Consider the following 23,329-nt stretch of genomic DNA (forward strand, 5'->3'; position numbering starts at 1 on the left):
GGTCCAGGGGCCTCTCGAGCCCCTGGACACAGCTGTTGTTGTTTTGTGTCTCTTTCAGTCATTGTCAATCCAGAGCTGCAGTTCATGCATTATTATTGATTGATCTGAAAATTATTTTTACCATTAATCATATTGTTTTTTGCTCGAGATATTCTGTCGTTTAATAAAGACGACAAAGAAAAACTGCAAACACATTTGAGAAGCTGGAGCCTGAAAATTTTTTGGCACCTCTCTTTTAAAATTGACTATTTATTCATCAAAACAGTTGGAGATCATCTGTCCTTCAACTGATTGAGTTAATTCTTTTGGCTCTGGTACTGTGTAACCAGAAATATCCCAGAGAAAATACCACAGTACTCATGTGCTTTCTATATTTTTATTGCAATGATAAGATACAGATATATTTCCAGACATCCAATTTTATTAAATTATACTCCAATATTGCATGAGACAGTCTTCAGAATGACACTGATCCAAATGTGGACAACTAGGTGATCAAAAGACAGTTTTTGACCGGAGATAAAACACGGATGTTTTACAGTTTCACTTTTATTTCCCCCAGAAATGTGCGATGAGAAGCAGCAGCATAGAGAGTAATAATACTACAATATACAACAGACCGATACTGTGCAACAGTCAAGAACAATTGGGAGAATAATTTATTTTCTCTCTTTTGTGAAATGGTTTTGCCAATATTGAGTGATTGGCAACTCGGACACAGAGATGCACTTTGCCCGTTTGGGGAGAAAAAAAACAAACAAAAGAACCAAAGTAGAAAACAAACAAGAGCAACAACATGGTGGTGTCTGAGTTAGAAAGTCAAAGAGCTACAAACCTCAGAGGGATTACAGGAGAACAAATGACTGAATCCGAGAGATGAGTTCATTTTTAGGCAAAGCAAAAGGACAACTGTATGGAATATATTAAAATATTGTTTTTGCCACGTCAGATTATGTGGGAAATGGCAGGTTTCTCTCAGTGTTGCACAAGCCACTGGTTTTATAACGTCAGTTTAACGACTGACTGTTGTTAGTGAGAGAAATACAGATGTGGCAGCGCACAACAAACCAACCATTTCACACATTCAATGTTACTGTGGCAAGTATAAAAAAAAACCAACAAAATAAACAAAGATGCTGATATCTAATAAATTCCCGCAGTTTTCTAATCCCAGATGTTACCTTTTTAAATAATGAGTACACTCTTGATGATCGTATAAAAACAAAAATTAGCATTATAAACACTTAGGAGGTATAATTATTATTCCCAATACAAAAGAAAAGGAGAGAAAAAGCTGTTTTATAGACTAATTATTGTATGTATATATTTGATATATCAATAGAATCCATATATAAATGATACATTTCTATTTTTTATACTTAAATATAATCCTCGCTATGACTAAAGAGAGCATCTAAGACATTTTCTAGCCAGAAGATAATGTGAAAGAACAGCTTGGACCACGGCCGGCGGGTACTGGGCTCCGATTGGGAACGAAACTGTCGAGCTTGTACCGGCCGGCGGAGCTGGATTCATGAACAACGCCCACTATTTTCACATGTGACAGCTTGTGCGAGACTAGACAGGACTGGTTTGGATGAGAGTCTAGTGCGAACACCTTTTAAACGGTTTCATTGAGACCAAAAATATTTATTTAGCTAGACATCAACAACCTTATGCTGTGCTTTTTTTCCTTCTCTTTATGTTGTCAAAGATGTGAAAATTTTGAGGAGCATGACATTGCAGTTACAAAATGATCAACGAATTAACAAAATGTACCCCTCGCTCTCACACTCCATGTTAAGTCAGCATGCATAACATCATTATTAGTTGTTTGGCACTAGAGTTTGCTTCACTTTTAATCTAGTTCTGTTTGCAAATAAATCTTCGATCTTATATCTTCTAGCTTTAGTTGTACAACAAATGCTGCAATTGTTTTTTAAAAAAGAAAATTAAGTGCGCCAGCTGTGTCCCAGTTGCTCACATTTAATCCTAAAGATGAGTCCCACATTATTAAACATAAAATGTGAGAGGATTGCACTAAGATCATCAGCCATTTCTTAAAAAAAAGTTTTATTACTGACAATGGCAAGTACCTCAAAGAGCCGTACTACTCTGTTCTCCAAATTCTTTACCCAGCCGCAATGTTTTTTTTTTTTTTTTTTTTTTTTTTTTTTTTTTGTAGTAAACTACAGGATTTGGTCCACCCGGCTTCGTTTCAAAGCAGACACGCATGTTAGTTTGCTTAAGGTGCTGCCTGAGAAAGCTATCAGACCCAATGGCATTCAACAGGATGTGAAGCGTGCTCCTGCAATAGACTGATCACCAGAACAACAGAAAGAAAAGGGGCTTTCAGGCTTTCTCCAGAACTGTCATGATTGTACCAACAACATGGACGAGGATTCGGATTCGGACAAAGTAGCACGTCTTCTCTTGTGGGTCAGTTTAGCTTGATAGCTCTCACTCATTTGACCTCACTTACAAAACATCCAAATAAAATTAAAGACTGTGGACATAAATAAAAACATTTTGAGCTGAAATGACACAAAGAAAAAAGCAACTTCTTGACATGAGAAATGAAGAAAAGGAGAAAAAGAAAAAAAAGATGTTGTTGGTCTGATGGGATTTTGTTGACAACTTCCTCAGGCAAATGTCTGGTGGCAGTTTTCATTTGAACATAAATAACATTTGGGTGGGAGGAATCAGATCCACCGTAAGGCTTCTTCTATTTGTTTTTTTTTTTGGTTTTTTTTACATTTTTTTCCCCCCATTGTCATAGCCGTTAACTTTTCAGGGTTGTGTCTATCCTGGTTCTGGTCTATCGGTGCTGTTTTAGTGGAAGATCTCAACAAGAAGAGATGGAGGCTCTCCTCGGCCTCAGCGGGCTCAGAGAGGCCGGACTATCAGGTCCTGCATCACAGGAGGGAGGGAGGGAAGGACAGAGAGAGAAAAGTAGAGAGTGATGGGATTGTAAGAAGTTTATGTTTCAGCAGTCTGGGCTTTAGTCTCACTCCCACCCTCTTCTTTACTCTCTTGCGTTTCCTGGTCTTCCTCCTCCTCCTCTTCCTCCTCCGTGTGCTGCTCCAGCTCTTCTCTGGTGATCATCTCAAAGTCGTTTCCGTTGCTGTGTTGCGAGCCTTCGTCCTCACGCCGGTCGCTGTCTGTGTCCGAGTGGCGGTCCGGCCCCGTTCCCTCCCCCTCAGCTTCTTTACTCTCCTCTCGCCCTGTCTCTTTGCTCTCCTCCTCTTCCTCCTCGTCTTCGTCATCGCCGTCCTTCTTCTCGCTGTCTGACTTCTCGTCGCTGTCCGATTTCTGAGCCTTGGTGGAGGCGGAGCTGTCCTTCTCGTCAGTCTTGTCAGAGCCCTTCTTGTTGCTAGCTCGCGGTCCTTTGTACTCATGAGTGTAGAGCGGCCGGAACGAGTCGATGAAACCAACGTCTGCTGTCAAGTTGGGGAGGAACCAGAAGTGATGGCGCCCACCGGTCACCAGCCAGATGATCAGGAAGAGGATGCAGCGGGCTGAGGAGACAGGAAACAACCAGTGAGATTAAATCTTTAAATACAGCAATTTAAATATCAAACGGACAACTGTCTTCACCTTTAGTGTAATTCAAATGTAGATCAAAACTTACCTAGTACTTTGGTCTACTTGTATTTTGTTTCATCTTTTATTTTTATTAAATTTTATCCCTTTTAGTTGACTTTATTTTTCTTTATCTTGCATTTTAAATGCAATTGTAGTGCATTTTTATCTTTATATAAAGCACTTTGAATTGCCCCTCTGCTCGATAGGTGCTATAAATGCTACAAATAAACCTACACAACAATTGCAACTAACATTTTTAGCAGATACATTTTCTTAGTTTGTAGTTTAGTTAAATGGCAGTAGATGTCTTTCAGTACATTTAAAACCATTTTAAGGAGTCCAATAGGCAAACAGATTTCTTTGACCACATACTTACCGACAGCTAGAAGCAATATACTGGCAACGAAGCAGCCTGCTGCAACACTTAGATAGTAAACTCCTACACGCATTTCTGCTGGCCACAGTGGGAACAGCGTGGCTGCGATCACTGCGATGACTGAAACACAGAACACACAGACGGTGTGAGGATTAAAAAAAAGGTAAAATCAGTTGCGGTCAGTAACAGATACACTGATCAGCCACAACATTAAAACCAGTTACTTGTTTGTACTATTGTCCTTATAGTGTTTTTTACTGAGTGTCATTTTTCAATTGTTCCCAAAGAGGAGTGTGTGTGTGGCCACATGCGGCCACACACACACACACACACACACTCTGAACTGTTCAGAAAGGTGCTGGTGTTCATCAGATGGGATGGGCCTCGTCACCATGGTAACCAAGACCAGACAACTGAATGGCAGTGGTGATATGTTGAAAATTGCTATATGGACATACACCCTAAGCTATGATATTTAGGCTAGGCTAATATTAGCTGATACTGTATAAATCATGTCTGTGTAGGCTCAATATTTTTAAAAGCCTTAATTTTACATCAATCAGCCACAACATTAAAGCAGGTAACTGGTTTTAATGTAACCCTCCATTCACTTGTTGTTCAGGAGAACATTCATCAGTGACTCACCGAGGATCAGCCCCATGGCAAACGTCTTGAAGTGGACAGGATCATAAATCCACACGTAAACCTGAAGTTAAGAGGCACGTTTGTGTTTACACTGTCTTTGAGCATTACAAACACTTATATATATTTGTTCTCTGTGCACACTCACCTCATTTCCATCCAGGAACATCTGATCCTCGTGGGGCTCCAGTTTAAACTTCTTTTTCACTTCTTTCTTCTTCTTGGGGGTTCCAGGACTGTCATCCTGTTAATTCAAATAAAGATTACACTACATTATAGTTTCATGAATAAGAATCTAATTTACTCAAAATAAAATGTTATAAAAGGGACAGTGTGACCTCTTGGTTAGTGGACAGTTTGCCAGAGCCCCCTGAATGGTCTCATTCAAACGAATGAGAGAGCAAAGGTCGGTCAGGGTGCGGCCTTACATCCACATAATCCAGTTAAATTTGTAATTGCATCTTTTTTCTCTCCATTTCAGCCTAAGGTACTAAAGTGACCTGAGGCAGCTCAGCGAGTGTCAGGAGCTGTGAAGCAGTAAAGTTAAGAAGACGCCAATAGAGCCAAATATACAACAGAGCTGCTGTCATCCCAGATTTATGTGGATTTTGTCAGATGACGTCATGATTATAGAATAATGACTGTAGCACAGCAGCTTCTGAATGACCGCTGCTCAACATGAACAAAGAACAGCCGTAGTCATTAATCTCCATCTATGTTGATTCTGTTAGAAAGTCTTAATTAAAAGCAGCATTTCAAATAGCGAAACTGGCAATAGACTGATAACACAATCAAAAACAGCAAACAGGCATTTGGCACAGAAATTGAAGCTGTTAATTTTCCAGTCAGTGATAAATTCTGTTTTCACTAATCCAGACCAGACATCATGTACACGAGCAGCTTTTTTCCATGACTTCTACAGATCTGTCACTCTGTTTACTCTAAACCTGTACAGCAAAGTCAATATCCACCCCCATTTACTGTCGGGTCAGGAGGCCGATCAGATCAGCCGTGTCATGTTAACTCTGACTGGTCATAGAGCAAACATGCTAACCACTGAAATCAGTCTGGGGAAAGTCTGTGCACTGTGCTACACTGATAACCCTGCTTCAAATGGATCCCATTGTCAAAGCAGTAAAAATGCTCCATCAAACGTTACTAGCGTTCAACAGTAAAGCAGAAACAAATGGCTGTGCTGTTGTCAGCCACTACATTTGAAGCAGAGTATGCATCACATTTCTTATTGTGCTATATAACTGAGCTTCCAACGGTAATAAAAGTGTCTTGTTCGGACAGGTATGTGTGGTTTTATCTTCTAACAGAGGGTGAGAGTGTTGGATCACGTACGCTTTTCTCTTTCTTGGTTTCAGCAGCTTCAGACTCTTTCTTCTTCTCTTTCTCCTTCTTCCCTTTTTTCTCCTCCTCTTTGCTGCTGTCGCCTTTGGCCTTCTCTTTCTCCTTCTCTTTCTCTTTCTTGGCGTCTTTCTCCGGTTTTTTCTTCATCACTTTGAGAGCCCGGTGGAAGAACTGCTTCTTTAGAAGTCTACAGAGGAAGACAGAGAACGTCTGATTATTAAGGGCCAAAAACATTTATTTATTTTGGATCATTACTGTTCAAAAGGAATCACCAGCACTGTGCACAGGCTCAAGTCTAAGAAAATTATCATTTCAAGCCATGATTAATTGAAATTAATCAGCATATTTAAGCAGAAATGCCAAAAAGTTATATGTTCCAGCTTCGCAAATGTTAATATTTGCTGATTTGCACCTTCTATGTTTTCGGAAATTGTGATGGACAGTCATTAGTTACTGGATTTTAGAAAATAATAAGTAAATTTGTCTGTAATGATAATAACTGTTAGCGGCAGCACTACATGCCAGAAACCATATTGTGTGTGTATGTATCCTAATGATGGATACCTTGTTTTGGAATAAAATCCTGCCCATGAATAATGATTTTTCGTTAATTTCAGAAGCCAACCTGTTGCAGTAATCCAACACAGACTCTCTGGTGGTGAACAGAGCCTCCTCTCCCTTCTTAGCCTTGGCCCACTTGGAGTCCAGCAGACAGTCCACTGCCTTGGAGGCTAAATGTAGGGACATTTAAGACAGACATTAGAAAAACATAGTGTCACTGGGCCTGAAAATGTCATGCGGTGATTGTCTTGTAAATTATTCAACTTTAGCTGAAAATGTGTCATTAGTGTGAAAGACTTTATAGGCTACAATTATACTGTGCAAAAGTTTTAGGCACAGATGTTTAAATGTTTTTTCCATTACCCAATAAAATCAGGGAGGTATCTCATCAGTCCCAAATTCATTCTGCAGCAGGACAATGACCCAAAATACACAACCAGAGCTAGAACTATCGACAGTGACAAGAAGAACAAGGAGTCCTGCAACAGATGGAGTCAGTCTGGGATCACATGAAGAGACAGAAGACACTGAGAGAGCCTAAATCCACAGAAGAACTGAGGCAACTTCTCCAAGATGCTCGGGACAACCTGAGCGCAACTGTACCAAGGAGAACTCATTGTAGCAACTTTAAAAATGGCTGCTCATCCATTTATTTGACAACAAGTGTAACAAATGAAAATAATGGCTCCAGGTTGTAGACATACAGCAGCTGACATCGACATGTGATGGTGACGATGAGAGGAATAACTGGCCTCAGCAGTCATACCTTACTCCAACCACAACCACTGACTCAACAGCATTTCCCAAAATGACAAAGGGATTCTCACGTACCACAGAAAAAGACAAGTATAAATACTGTGTGGGAGGAAAGTGAAGCGGAAAGATTTGTTTAAGAATTTGACAACTGTTCAGCAACGTGGCACAGACTTTTCAACACAGCAGTGGCTTCATTTACTGTGAAAAATTCAAACACAACTGAATCTGTTCAGTAAACACGTCAGTCTGTGTGTTCGACAACAAACAGGGGGCAGGTTTTCGACAGTTATCTCCTGAGTCACACTCCCACCCAGAGCTGAGGTTGTGTGTTGTCATCTTTGCCTGTTGCCTCACAGAAAACGAACACTAACCAATGAAGTAGTCGACTCGGTGGCCCATCATGTTCGTGGACTTGGTGGGGCAGTTGAATCGGAGGTACTTGGCCACTGCCTTCTCCTCCTTGGTGGGCTCGCTCACCTCCTGCAGGGCCAGACAAATGCACACAGATTAAGACACACACCCACACACACATACATACAGAAACAAAATCACAGTCACAATCTGGTAAAATGATAACTTATTATATTCTGGCACTGAACTACAGAAAACCAACAGTAAATCTCACAGCTACATCTAGAGTTGGATACAGAGGTGAAACAATTGATTAATTGATTAGTCAAGTGAAAGAAAAGGTCATAAATTACTCAAACCTAAGTTTTTTCACTATTTTCTGATGTTTTATAGAAAAAACAACAAATTGATTAATTGAAATAATAATCACCAGATTACTCAATAATGAAAATAATTATATAAGAAGTTGAGAATCGAATCAATAACTGACCGTACTGAATCAATCAGGACAAACCTGAGAAATGAGCCAACGCAAGGCAGGAAATATTATACATTCACATATGGTGTTATATTTCTTGTTATTAATGTAAGAGTGACCACTGATTGTTGGATGTATCATCTAGCTCTGACCACATCACAAGTTGATAAAGGCATTTACAAGCAACATACGACAAAATGCCATAAGAACCGTGTGCAAAATACTGGTACTACCTGTGAGACGCTTGTTGACTGTGCCAGAGTGGTTTTTTACAGTTGCTCTCTATTTTGCAGTGTTGTTGAATTGTGCATTGTGTTATCTTGAGGTAAACCTATGTGTACCTATATATTAATATAAACTATGGCCTCAATAATGATTGACTGAATGTTGAACATCATGAACTTCAATAGAAAATGAAAATAATGATCAGTTGAAGCCCTAGGGGTGAGTCACTACTGTAAAATCAAGTTACAGCCTTTTAATTTATCCAACCAACCTCATACTACCGTTGAAACAGGTAATGACTCAGTCTTTACCATCCTTTAGCACCAAAATTAACATAATGGCTTTATCTGCAGGCAGTGGTGCTGGGATATTTGATTCTTTACATAACACTCCCAACTTTTTGTTATCAGATCTGAGCAGTAACTGCAACAAGAGGAAGACTAGGCCATCAAACAAGCCTTTGTTTAAAGATGCAGGTATCAGTCACACAGCTCAGTTACACGACACCCTTACACAGAAAGCTCTCTGTCACCGTCTGTAGGATCCACCTGGCTTGATGCATGAGGATTAGCTGGTCTCTTTTAACCGTGCGCTCATGAAGCAAGCAGCTCTCAGGTCTTGGTCACAGCCATAGTATGTGAAGACTGTCTGCTAGTGCACCACACCAAGACTGGTCTGTTAAAATCTATATCCAAGTTACGGTTTTGGGTAGAGATGTACCCCATCTCAACCCATGAATGCTGTAAAGCACAATGATAAATTGCACTTGCATAATCCATACTAATTATGATTAAAAAACAAGATAACAGTTATGTAATGTAGACTGGTGATCTTGGGAAGTTTTCATTGTGGTTCACTCATTAAGGAGTTAACAGTATGTGTTGTTATGCAACTGAACTTGAACATGCAGAGACCTGCACTTGGTTGGGTGGTATATTAAGAACACCTACCGAAAACTAATGTACTCTAATACCCTGCAATAAATCCTTCCTGCATGAAGGTTATAAAGGGGCAGCTGTTTTAGAGAGGTCCTGATTCAACTTTATGGTCATTTTGGAGACTATAGTTTATGGTACTAAAAAATGTGTTTCAAGTATTCAGGCGACCCATGATCGATTTAATTTGAGTGGACAAAATGCAGGCCTGTAGCATTGGAGCACTTAGTATCTGAATGTGCCAAGTGGCTGACAGACAAGTATACATCCATGTAATAACCGCGGCTTCAAACTCGGTTCAATTCTTGAAAGCTGTGACGTAAAGCACAATTAAACAACACATTTGAAAAATAAAGAGGAATTGCATCCAAACAGGAGATAGCTGTTGTGTAATGCAGTGTGATGATGTTGGTAATGGACAAGCCTCTTTTGGTTGCAATATACTCATAAATGAGATAACAGAATATGTGCAATGCAGCTGAATTCGAACGGCAGCAGAATAATAATGTCGGCCAGACACCCTGCTCACAATAGGCAAATTCAACATTCTCAATCATCTATAACTGAAACACATGGAGGGGAAGTTATGTAAGATGGGTGGTTTTGTCAGATACTATAAAGTCAACTGTCATTGATGTTAAAAAATAGAGGTACCTCTCAATATAACAGAGTAGAGTTCAACAGAATCACAAGCTACAGCCTATAAAATGGCCTCCTCGAAAAAAATAAAGAAGTGAAAACTACAATCTTCAAGGAGGCAGGATTTACTTGAGAAATGTGTTTGAACTGAATTACAACACATGGAGTAAAAACAATTCAGCTGTTCTTATCCCACTACTAGGACACAACTGCTTTGTTCCATTTCCATACTAGTACATACTAACTATATACAGTATGTACTATAATAAATTTCCAAAAGCAATGTAGAATTCCTATCATGGCTTCCCAGAGCCCAAGGGGACATCTTCAAATGTCTAGTTTTGTCCAACCAACAGTTCAAAACCCAAAGACATTCAGTTTACAACGACACATGACAAAGAAAACACTAAATCCGTACATGTTAGAAGCTGGAACCAGCAACTGCTTGACATTTTTACCCATAAAAGTTACCAAACATGAAATAATTAATCATTATCACAATAGTTAAATAATTCTCTGGCAATCGAAACAACATCAAAACCTACTTAGAGGAAGTTCATAGAATGAAACCTAAACACAGCTGATTTTTGAATGAAAACTAATCAGAGCCTGTTTCTTTCAAATTTTCATTTAAGAAGTTTCTAAAGTATCAACATAAAAGTAAAAAAAGTTCTTCACTGAGTCTAAGTACTAAGACACATTTATCAAGTAACTTACTCAGAGAAAGAAAAACGATCAGACATATAAGCTAACCCTACATCTGCGATTATGTACATAAAGTTTCAGTATAGTGGCTTTTGAGCTAGACCTGGTCCAATGTGGTCCATATGGGGTGAAAAAACAAAATCAGTAAAATCACCCTTTTTTGTGTTTTCACTTATAGAATAAAGGTTTCACAAATCTGAAACTGGTATACTTATTGATCAGGTCCAGGTTTTACATGTTCATGTGTTGATCTGTACTTTCCAGGTCACTAATGTGGATTTTTGACCATTAGTGTCTGGCTATGATTGAATAACAGATCAGAAATGTGTATTGGTTTGGGAAAGGCTTGGGATCGAAAAATCGAACTACTAAGATTTTCTGTACGTGTATACGAGTGGTGTTTAAGTTGAATGAACCTGTAAGCACTCTATAAACTGTTGCTTTAACTGAGATCAGTGATCTAGTCTTTCCACTTCCTTGCTGCTACCTGCACAGTAATATACATTGTGATTCACTGTGTTGACCCAATATATATTATTAAATATATTGCAGAAGTAAAATTCGCACAGATTGCTCCACGTTATGTAAACACGTCTGGTTAGAGCTGACGCAGCTTAGCCAGCAAACCTTTAGAGCCAGTTCAATCCCAATGAAAACGGTTAACTCTAGACAGCTCAGTAGTATAATAACGTTGATAGACTGCGTATATCAGCGTGTAAGAGCTACCGGTAGCGAAGATAGTAATTAGCCCGGAAATGTCTCTTCCAAAAGAAATACTGACATTTGTTTTCGCTAGCCAGCTAAAGCTAGCTACCTTTAGCCATCATTTGGCTTCATCCGCCGCCTGTTAACGGCTCCACAAGGGGATACTGCCGTTAACAATCGTCCCGCAACAGGTCGTAAACCTGCGCCTGATTTTTTATTTGTTGTTCTTCATCTGACATGGACAGTGATTTTTTAAGACCTAAATGATGTTACCTGGATCCGTTTCTTGTGTCTCCTGCGCTCCGCCATGATCCTCCAACTCAGCTCCTCCGACGTGCGCGAGGCGGCGCACGCGCACAGCATGGAGTATCGCGAGACTAGCGGTTAGACGATTGAAAATCCCCCCCTAGTAATTTCGCCCATGATTGAAGGAGTTGAACTAACATTTTTACCACAGGCTGGTTTTGGCTTTTCTAAGCTTTCGACATTGACATTGTGCATTAAAATACTGCAAAGTCGCACCCTTTACCTTTAAATGTTTACATTTATTTAATTTATAATAATAATTTATTTTGATTTATTTGGAAAGCTCATTTTGCACCATCATTGTGATATGAATGGGGCTCTCATCTGATTGTCTTTAAATACCTCAAGTTTTATTGATTCTAATTTAATTTTAAATGTATTAATTTAGTAATCTAGTTAACTAGCCAGTCCTTTTAAACCAACATGGGCAAATCCTCAAGTTAGCAGTGAAAGAAATGGAAATTTGAACATCTGCATTTGAAGACTGAACACATTTATTTATTTATTTTGTATTTTTTCTGAGGGTGAGCAAATTTATTGTTTATTGGATTTGGATTGTTGAAATTCACTATCCTTTTTTCATCCTGACTATTTACATGATTATTTATTACATTACATTACTATTTACATTTCACAGACATAACTCATAATTACAAAAATTAATACTATAAACAAGACTCAAGAACATGTTATTTAGGACAGCTTGATCCCCCTGTTATGTCACACATTAAATTCTTCTTTTGGATTATGCAAAGTCAGCCGTTTTTCTTAATAGAAAATTAAGTTATTGTTGCTTTTAATATTTATTTTCAATGATTATGAATTAATGTCATAATACTAAACATGTCATTGTTTTTGTTTACTATTTGTCTTGGTGTTTTCCTTCTGTGTTTCTTCTTTAGTATGTACCTTTTAATAGTCAATGAAATGTAATGACTTGTCAGGACCCCCTTGAAAATAGGATGATGCATTTAGAGAGGCTAATCATGTAAGAAAATAACTTCATCAGCAAATTCTCCTCGCTCTAAGTTGTCATAGTAATGTTCAAATTTAATTTTTTCCCCCTATAGCCACAGGTACAGGTAATAGATCTTGCCAGTTTTCAGGACTTTATATGTTTATTCTTAAAATAAATTATTCTTGATTGTCACTTATTTTTTCCTTACCATGACAGGAAGACAGTACTGCAGGTTTCTATGTAAAAAAAACACTATTTATACAATCCAAAAAACACAAAAGGTATCAAACATCCAAATCCAAAAATCTTTGATATTTAATTTTTTCATTACAAAATCCTTCCCATGTTATTTCTATGGTCTTTTATGCTGGCCTACTAGAGAAATGACATTTAGCAGCTGAAAAAAATAATTTTGAAGCCACAATCAGACATTTAGAGACAGCCTGTAATGTAAAAGAGAAAAGAAAAATGAGAACCCTCTTAGCGTCTCATAACTCAAAATCCCCGCCACTCCACTGTCAGAAATATATGCACATATATATATATAAAATACAAATATTTAGCAGACACCTGGGCCTAGTATGGACCTGTGTATCAAAAACCCAGGTAGCAAATAGTAAAAAAGCATCTTCAATCCAGTTAATCATCATGTAAACAAAACCACCACTGTGACAGCAGCAGTCCTTCAGTTACAGTGCCATGCCGTAGGTGCAGACTGGGCCTTGTTCGGTTCACATCTGTCCACATATCAGTGCCGATCAGGCTGTCTCACTGCTGGCAGATGGAGGGGAATTGTTCTCTGTCTCCTGAAGGTGCTCTGTGGATTTGAGGACATCAGGGTCTCTTGGACTTGCCATCATTTCCTCACTGTTGCAGTTAACAGGGGAGCCGATCTCTGAGGACCGGTCCCCGGGCTTCTCAGTAGTGGCGTGCAGGTTGGTGGAGGGGATTGGCAGGTTCATCATGTACAACATGCTGCCCAGGCGCTTGGACACCTGTGGAAGAATAAAAAGAGTTGACACATATTAGATCCACAGTGTTCATTTAATTGCTTTTGCTTGTCTATACTGCAGAGGACTGGGTGTCACAATTATCAACACCTGCGCTCCACAGGCCTTTCTCACAGATGACACAATAGGAGAAGCACAGGTGTAAATTATAGAATGAACGATGGCTGAACTCCATTTAGTTGCTTCAGTTTTTAATGACCCTGGTATCATGCATGCTCACTGGGACACTTTAATAAAACAGAGCCATTAATGTCTTTTATTATCTTTTATAAGCCTTTGATTATGATATTATATAAATCTGGTAAGATAATGTAATTAGATAAAATAGAGTTTAATTAATATTAAACACTCAGTGGTCACTTTATGGTGGCGCTAGTTAATGCATATATCTAATCAGCCAATCATGTGACAGCAACTCAGTGCAATGCAGACATGCTGTCTACTCTGTGTGAACTGTAAATACAACACACTTCAGTCATTTTATTATGGAGTTTTTCCTCATCCATATGGAGGATCTGAGGATAGACGTGTGATTTAGGGCTATATAAATAAGACTTACAAGAATCACAGGCTCACCAGCTTACACATCTCAACAGAGAGTGACCATGACAGGCTTATGTCAAAGTGGCACACATGCCCCATATTTCAACAGGTGATCAGACGGTTTCTTTTATGACAGGGGTTCAATCAGAGTGTGTGTTTCATACCTGTGAGCGGATCTTAAGAGCCGGCCCCAGCTTCAGCCCCAGTGTGTCTAGTAGATGCTCCTCTGAGAGGAGGGGCAGCGTCTCCCCATCAATCATGTGGTCCTTGAATGTCTGAAGAGTGCAATCACCCCGAATTAGCACAACAAAGACACAACAGAAAGAATATAGTACATCAGTTAAACACAAGTACCAACCTGAGCGTAATCTGAACATGTGGGTATACTGTTGATAAAGTTGTAAACATCATTCACTGTCCACTTCCTTATGTCCTCTGACACCTCATTACCATTGAGAAAGAGATTCGGTGGACCTGGCAAATAAAGAGTACATACAAATTAAATCATTGCTAAAAGAATCATTTTACAATTCCAGGCATCGTAATTACGCTTTGCATTTATTTCCCAAACTCACCAGGGGGAAGAAAACCATTTCCAGGGACGGGGAACATGTAAGGCATCCCTGTGAGAGCTCCACCTGCAGAGGGATACATGAATTTCTCCTGGAAAGCTGAACATTGGCTGGATATGTCTTTGTCATTTGTGCCACTGTTGGCCACATCAGAGCAACTCTCCTGACTGTTCACACAGGCTTTACGCAGGGCTGCCTCCCCTTCTTTGTAATTCTTCCTGCTTCCTGTGGCGTGTTCAGGGTCTATTTTTGCTTGATGGTGCGTTTTGCTGGCGGCACATTCCTCTCCCATGTCCCCCTTTGCCTCCACCTCCTTCTCTTCCCCTGATGTGGCTCCTGGGCTCTGCTCTACACTTTTATCTTCAGTTTGGCCCTTCAGGTTGGTCACATGGCTTTCTGCACTCTTGTGTGTGGTTGGTCTTCTGCCAGCCCTGCGTCCCCTCTCCCTGTGCAGCGTGCTGATTGGTGGGTAAGGGCTGGCTGACATGAGTATGCTGTTGGAGTGAAGTTCGTCCAGGGTAGGACGGTGGACGAAGACATCGTGGCCATCTGGCATGCGCTGACGACCTCTAAAGGCCATGGGGTTGGAAGGGTAAGACATGGGATTGTCAATTCCCATCAGTCCTTTCTGGTGAGCATTTTCCAGCTCCTTCTGATGCAGGATGGCATTCATCTCCATTCTGAATGAGAGCACATAGAAATGTGTTAGTTTACAGCATTTTTTCACACATGCCTAAAACTTTTGCAGAGTACTGTATGTCTAAGAATGCTTTCAAAAATATACATAATAATTTTTTATTTTTTTTTATCAATTTACAAAATGCAAAGTGAGCAAAAAATTCTAAATCAAATCAATATTTGGTGTTACTACCCTTTGTCTTCAAACCAGCATCAATTCATATAGGTACACTTGCACAAAGTCAGGGATTTTGTAGGACTATAGTCAGTTGTATGATCAACCAATTATACCAAACAGGTGCTAATGATCATCAATTTCACATGTAGGTTGAAACACAGTCATTAGCTGAAACAGAAACAGCTGTGTAGGAGGCTTAAAACTGGGTGAGGAACAACCAAACTCTGCTACCAAGGTGAGGTTGTGGAAGACAGTTTCATGGCACAGGTCATACACCAAGGCAAGACTGAGCACAGCAACAAGACACAAGGTGGTTATACTGCATCAGCAAGGTCTCTCCCAGACAAAGATTTCAAAGCAGACTGGGGTTTCAAGATGTGCTGTTCAAGCTCTTTTGAAGAAGCACAAAGAAACAGGCAACGTTGAGGATCGTAGACGCAGTAGTCGACCAAGGAAACTTAGTGCAGCAGATGAAGAACACATCAAGCTTATTTCCCTTTTGAAATCAGAAGGTGTCCAGCAGTGCCATCAGCTCAGAACTGGCAGATACCAGTGGGACCCAGGTACACCCATCCACTGTCTGGAGAAGTCTGGCCAGAAGTGGTCTTCATGGAAGAGTTGCAGCCAAAAAGCCATACCTCTGAAACAAGGCCAAGCGACTCAACTATGCATGAAAACATAGGAACTGGGGTGCAGAAAAATGGCAGCAGGTGCTCTAGACTGATGAGTCAAAATTTGAAATATTTGGCTGTAGCAGAAGGCAGTTTGTTTGCCGAAGGGCTGGAGAGCAGTACAATAATGAGTATCTGCAGGCAACAGTGAAGCAGGGTGGAGGTTCCTTGCAAGTTTGGGGCTGAATTTCTGCAAATGGAGTTGGAGAGTTGGTCAAATTTATTCTGCAGCTGGACAACGACCCCAAACATACAGCCAATGTCATTAAGAACTATCTTCAGCATAAAGAAGAACAAGAAGTCCTGGAAGTGATGGTATGGCCCCCACAGAGCTCTGATCTCAACATCGAGTCTGTCTGGGATTACATGAAGAGACAGAAGGATTTGAGGAAGCATACATCCACAGAAGATCTGTGGTTAGTTCTCCAAGATGTTTGGAACAACCTACCAGCCGAGTTCCTTCAAAAACTGCAAGTGTACTTAGAAGAACTGAGGCTGTTTTGAAGGCAAAGGGTGGTCACACCAAATATTTGATTTCTCTTCTGTTCATTCACTGCATTGTGTTAATTGAAAGCACTCTTAATTTACTGCATTTTTTTTTTCACACCTGCCTAAACTTTTGCACTGTGTGTGTGTGTGTGTGTGTGTGTGCTACAGTAACGATGGAAACACATTGTCACGCAGTGTCAAAGCAGAAGGAACTGAATAAAATCTGAAAATGCTGAAAATGTCTGTTTTATCCAACAAAATGTGGTGCAGACTTTTGTGTAGGTGGAATGTTTTTGTCAGATGTTGATGATATTCTGCACGTGCTACCTGGCTATATTTTGCTTGTGAATGAGCTCCTGTCGCCGAGCAACTGTTTCCATGGGTTCTGAGGGTAAGAAGCCATAGCCAGCTGAGAAAAAAGAAAGGGAGACGGGCTGTTAGTACTCATTCACACTCCATTCAAACTATACAGACAGACTTCTCCTAGGCATGAATGCGTGATGGCCCGTCCATGCTCACCTGCTCCGGGGAAAGCCCTCCCAGGCAGGACATTGGCATGTGGGGGCATTGGTGGACCTAGGTGAGGCCCCATGTGGATCTGTCTGGTGTCAGAAGCTACCATCTCAGTGGGGGGAACCAACTCCCTGTTGGGAGAAAAGCATGGAAAAATTCATTAGTTCATTTAACATGATTTCTAGGGGATAAACGGAGAATAATGATGTTCCTCTTTCATGAGGAACTTAATTAAATAATTTAGATTTGATGCGAGGTCCCTCTACAATGGCGGGGCCACAGGATGGAAGATGGATGACCCAATGTAGTTTCAAATTTCAAACAAATTTGCGATTTATTAAAATTGTGTAGACTGAAATAACAGAGAAAACTTTTTTCCATAGAACTACTTTAAGATTTAAGAGTGAGTTCAGGTAAGGACCTCTCCATGAAGTGAGGTTCGAACTGCGCTGGGACACCCTGTAACCTCTGCTGCCCCTGGGCAAGGATCTGTGGAGCCATGGCCATCTGGTTCCTCATTATCAACTCCTGCCTCTGCCTCAGCTCTGCAAGAGAAGAAGAAGCACCACAGGTCACTTGGGGGCAAGTTTAGTCACAACACGTCAGACATGCTCTGATTGCAAAAGCTGGAGACTGCAGGTAACAAACACTAAAATCAATACATGGTAGACAAGGTCACAAGGTTGGTTTAACCTGTTTGGAGCTCCAGATTCAGACCAAATTCAGATGGTGTCAGGAAAATGTATAAATCAAAAAATGTTCTGCATGTAATTGAAGCTGTATTATTTTATTTAGTTTTTCAAATTTTCTTGGACTCCTGCCAACATTTTGTGTTGCTATGTTATTATTGGTTACTTTCCTCTGTTTTTCTTTCTCACCTCCAGCTGACATGCCGTTCACCAGACGGTACCAGTGTTTTTCATCCAAAGCCCCCTGCTCTCCCAGTGCTGTCATCTTCCTCAGCTGCTCCCGTGGAGTCATGACACACACAACCTTTGACCTCCACGTGAATATTGCTGAAGTTAAAAAAGAGGGTCAAATCAGGAGATGCATTCTGGAAAAATGGGACAACTTAACTGAAAAATGTACACTATAATATCGTGTATAATACAAAATGAGGTGAGTTTACATATTTTACATTTGTATAAGTGTATCATGGATTAAATTTAAATAACTGAAATTATAGATAAATACTATTCTCTCTGTGGCAATGCTGTGTATTTTTTCTTGCAATTTCCTGTTACTACCACTAGAGTGCAGTAGTTATCTATGTCGCTTAAAATAGCTGTTGGTCATAAGGTGACTGATCTTTGTGCTAGAATATATGTATAAACCTATATTTTTCCATTAGCGTGATACAAATGAGGAGTACAAATGCAAACATGGGCAAAACTGTTTTTTTTCATTCTGCTAAAACTATTTCGACAGAATAGAAAATTTATTTTATTTGTTGCAGAAAATGTCATGCGTCATGTCAGTGAACCCGTTTGAGCAAAAATATTTATCAAAAAATGTAAATTACATATTAAAATGTATATTATCATTAATTATTAATAAAAACGAAATATGTTGTTTTAATAATTTCATAAAATTTTCTAATAAATGAATGTATAATTATAACATTAATGGCCGTTGCAAACAAAGTTAGTGTATAAATTCCATGGTATGTGGCATTGGTTCATATATGCTTGTCCCTGTACAAAGAAATCTTAAATGAATAAATAAATGAACATAACTGAGATTTAAAAGAGAATAAGTATTAGAACCCTGGACCCACACAAACAATGGCCAAGTTCATTCCCTAACCTTTGACCCTTACTCTCACCTCTTACTTTAACCCTAGCATTAAGTATTAATCTTAAACCAACCTTAACCCTCACCGTAATGTAAACCTAATCCTTCATTTGAATTTAACCCCTAAATCCAAATCCTAACCCTAGCCCTTAAAGATGTGAAGACCAGGAAAAACAATCCCTTATTGGAGGAATTTTCTCATCTTTCTATCCCTGTAAGCACACTTGGTCCCTTGGTAAGTAGAGTAATGAAGGGACGCACGTGTACACTCACGCTCGTACATACACACACACACTTACTCCAAATGGCCACATTGTTCTTGGCTGAGCCAGCAGCTTGTGTACACAAGCAGAATCGACTTAGACACCTCCAATTAACCTTCCACACTGCAGAAATCCCATTACAAAATATGATACTGTAAACGACAGCACAATAATCCAGTTCTGCTAATCCAAGGCCAGGGTGCAATGTGTTTCTGGATAAATAAAAAAGAAGCTAAGTCACACAAAACTTCACCAACTGACCACATATTTAGATGATGTTCATATATCCTGATTTTAATTATATTTTACTGATATTTTTACCTACGTATGAGACGTGTGTAAACCGTGCATACGTACTTGGCCACATTATTTCTTCTGTCCCCTCCCCCAGACAAATGCTGCCATAAGATTTGCCCTGAGGCCTTGTGCATTATCCACAGTCCCTCAAGTTGCCTCTGAAGTCCATCTAATCTGAGGGCTGTAATCCCCTTGTTAGTCCCGCAACAGTCTGCTAGCTACATCTGCTGACCTGCCTGCAGCCCGCCCTGCTGGCCCGTCCCACCCCCATCCCCACCTTCCCAGGCCCCTGCTACCCCCAGGATCCTATTAGCTAAGTCCTGGCTATACAGCACTTTAAAGGGATGTGTTGGAGGTAATCCGCACGTTTAGAGTTTTACCCTCAGCAAACCTTGCCTGTAAGCATCCCGGACAATACACCCTAAGTGCTAAGCCTATTAGCCTCCATTAGCTCCCAGGATGTCCTAAAAACACCTTGGGGATAAATCTGGGGATGCAATCGGTTTATGTGGTGCTATGTGGTGAGAACACATGCACCCTGCCTCCACCTCCATCTCTGCCAATGTCACAACAGCTAGCATCAGCAAATGAGGAGAAATGTATTTCTACATTTATGTCTGTAATTCCCAAGTGGGCACTAAGCTCTGAGCCTTAGAGCCTTGTGTAATGTATTCTCGCCTTTACATACTCTCGACTGGGAATGAATGATTTACAGTTTATATGAGATACCATAAACCACTGCAGATATTTCAAAATGATTGGGCTTGTAAAGTGCTGAAGTTAAGTGTAATTGAACAGCTCACACACTTAGTGATTAAATCAAAAGAATCAAAATTTAAACTTAATAAATATGAGTTTGATCCCTGACTCAAAAGAAACAGTGCATCAAGTAAACCTGTGTTCAGATAAAAAAGAATCACAAACATCTTATTGCCTCAGAAAAACAGTGGCCTGTGTTAGTCCCCACTTTATACTGAATCCCTGAAGACGCTTCCATCTGGATGAAAATGTCTGTCTATAAAGTTGTGACTTTATTGTCTATCCAGTTAGCTGCAAATTACATATGCCCGTGCTATTTTTGTTGAACACCAGCAAAATCCTGATGCAGTATTTTGTATGAAAATATAAAACTGGGAAAAAAACATTTGTATATAGAAACTGATTTACTACGTCAAGTTGAGTTCTTTCTTACCCTCATAATAGTTGTTGGTAGGAACTTGCTGTGAATCAGTGGTGGAAGAAGTATTAAGATCTGTTACTCTAGTAAAAGCAGCAATGCCACAGTATAAAATACTCAATTACAAGTAAAAGATTTGAATACTCCAGTAAAGTAAAAGTACCTGAAAGTACAGCATGTCCATAAAGCATGTAGCATATGAGATAAACTGAAAACTATATATTTGTAAGTGTGAGATTTGCTGATAATGTAACTGATAAACACATTTTTTAAATTGTGGTTCACATTTAAAATGCAAACTGAGAAAGGAAATAAGTAATCTCCTGTTTATTATTCTGCAGACAGAATATTTTTTCATCCAAATGGTTAAGAGAGTCTTTGAGGATTCTTGAAACACCTTCAGAGCAGGATTGAGCATTATTGAACAACCGTATTGGCTTTTCAAAGATTGCAGAGTAGTCATTTTTCGGAAAAATAGCTCTGTGAATCGAAAGTAATGGAAGCACATGAAAAGCACAAACTGGGGCTGGGCTTGTGTGAACTTGAGCCATTTGGAGGAATCTTTTCCGAGGCCTGTTCAATCACAGCTAACACTTTGATTGGGTTTTGTTTTAAGTCTCTAAAGTGAAGTTGTAGCCTGAGACTTGAGGCATACTGCTGTAACACATGTTCAAACTTGACCTTGCATGAACTTCTTTGTTGGTGTGAGAACCTCACATGCCAACTTTAAGTGGCTTCAGCATTTTGTGAGTGAATCTGTTGTCAAAGGTGAGCTTGACAAACTCTTGTCATATTTCCTTAACAAGCAGAGGCCACACCGCAGCTGGCAAATCCAGGGATTGGACTCCTTGGATTTGCTGTTGCCTGGTTAATCTCATTACAAGAATGAATTAAAGGGAAAAATTGCTGACGACTTAGATGGAGCCCTGAGGAGGTCATATCAGACAAGACAGAAGTATTGTCTAGTCCTTCCTAATCCCTTCACACACAACACACATACACACTGGTACACACACTCTAAAGCCATGCATATTCTGTCAGTTGCACGAAGCATGTGAGATTTCAGGAGACTTGTACAGAGCTGCAGGTTTTTCTTGTTGATTTAAGAATTACATTTGTTGCCATAAGATCACATGACAAAGTGCGGAAAATGATGGTGATTGAACGGATAAAATGAAACATAAATTAATATATAGAAATATTTAATTTGGATAAGTGTATTCACCGTGTATCTAATATTACTTTAATTATTATCATTATTATTTTTATTATTATCATCATCATTATTATTATTATTATAATACATTCAAATGCTATTTACAGAATCTGGGCTAATTATTAGGTTAATTATACAGAATTCAAGGTTGTTCCTCTAATCGCATTGGCCTTTAGATTAATCACTTACTGAGGGATCAGCAGCCTTTTATACCAATTACTGCTCACATTTTGCATGACAATTTGAAAGATTTTGCATTGTGTGCTGTGAAACTTTAGCAATGTGCATGAATTTTAAGGTTGTTGCTGTAATTTTTGATCACATACTAATGCATCAGACACTTATATACTGTAGAATAAACATAAATAGATTTTGCGCCTTTACAAGAATAACTGCAGAGTAGTAAAAGGAATAAAATCAGTCACAAAAAGAAGCATAAGACGGATGGAAGCGGAAAGTGGGAAGTAGTTAAAGAGGAAGTTTTAATTGACTTACCTTCAAGTTCGAACCAGTAAGCAGAGCTCTGAACAGGGTTTGTCCCAATTCAGGTAAAAAAAAAAAAAAAACCAAGTCAGAAACTTAAATGAAAAGCCTTTGGAGATCTCACTGCACTGTACTGTCTCTGTACTGTCCCTCTTTCCCTTACAACTAAACGGCCTCCCACTAACAAGCCAACTGGTCCGAGCACAGTCTGCTGCCAGGTAGCTGCCTTAACTAAAAAAGACCTTTTAAATACAGATTCGTTTCATCTCCATTAGCTGGCCTTATCTCCTGTGGTAAGCCCTCCCTGTCCTGACATCACTGTGATCTCCCATCCAACTGCTTGCCGCACCTTGCAACTGATGTGTAATTACTATAGCAGCACTGGTCCTAAGCATGGAGTGCTAAACCTCTTTCAACGTTTACCTCACTAATCCCTTGTTAGCACTTTAGGCCATAGTTAAGACACCTAAATGCTTAGCTTCCTTTTCCAGTGGCAAAATGGCCAACCCCTCCTTAACTGCTCTGTGGCCACATGCAGAGAAGCGACATGATGCAGCTTGTAGACTTTATAAACCATAGAGATCCATCTTGTTTTTGTTTTTCTCCACATGTCTTGTTTGGGTGTCAGAAGTATTGCGCTCCCCGGGGTGCCAGAGGGTTGACCCAAACATGCTTGGTGGTAATTTGCTAGAAATCCGACTAAATGTTGGCCGGATCATCCTCTCAGACCACTTAATCTGACAGTTTGTGCTCACCAACCGCTTACAGCATGGGCCTGCACTTCCTCTGTGAATGATGTTTTTGTTAATGCCCAGTGGCAGCTAGGTGTGCACAATTGTTGGGTTGGGTGCTGATTTTGCCAGACAT

General features: G+C 39.7%; 2 protein-coding genes across 2 annotated transcripts; both read right to left on the bottom strand.

Moving 5' to 3' along the window:
• Positions 1-362: 362 nt before the first annotated feature.
• Positions 363-11,663, bottom strand: sec62 (SEC62 homolog, preprotein translocation factor). The gene is made up of 8 exons (XM_023425404.1): positions 11,588-11,663; positions 7,648-7,756; positions 6,585-6,690; positions 5,951-6,146; positions 4,752-4,847; positions 4,607-4,667; positions 3,962-4,081; positions 363-3,518 (listed from the first exon to the last, which is right to left on the bottom strand). Exons 1-8 carry the CDS (start codon positions 11,621-11,623, stop codon positions 2,980-2,982), a joined length of 1,263 nt encoding a protein of 420 aa, XP_023281172.1. The 5' UTR covers positions 11,624-11,663; the 3' UTR covers positions 363-2,979.
• Positions 11,664-12,146: 483 nt separating this feature from the next.
• On the bottom strand, positions 12,147-22,770 carry samd7 (sterile alpha motif domain containing 7). Its single transcript, XM_023425382.2, has 9 exons — positions 22,475-22,770; positions 18,111-18,248; positions 17,654-17,777; positions 17,239-17,363; positions 17,047-17,128; positions 14,707-15,383; positions 14,490-14,605; positions 14,296-14,406; positions 12,147-13,573 (listed from the first exon to the last, which is right to left on the bottom strand). Exons 2-9 carry the CDS (start codon positions 18,211-18,213, stop codon positions 13,337-13,339), a joined length of 1,575 nt encoding a protein of 524 aa, XP_023281150.1. The 5' UTR covers positions 18,214-18,248; positions 22,475-22,770; the 3' UTR covers positions 12,147-13,336.
• Positions 22,771-23,329: the final 559 nt, after the last annotated feature.

The sequence above is a fragment of the Seriola lalandi genome, unplaced genomic scaffold (assembly GCF_002814215.2).
Source record: "Seriola lalandi dorsalis isolate HSWRI2012SDOR001 ecotype SW California unplaced genomic scaffold, Sedor1 jcf7180002054777, whole genome shotgun sequence".
Classification (NCBI taxonomy): Eukaryota; Metazoa; Chordata; class Actinopteri; order Carangiformes; family Carangidae; genus Seriola; species Seriola lalandi.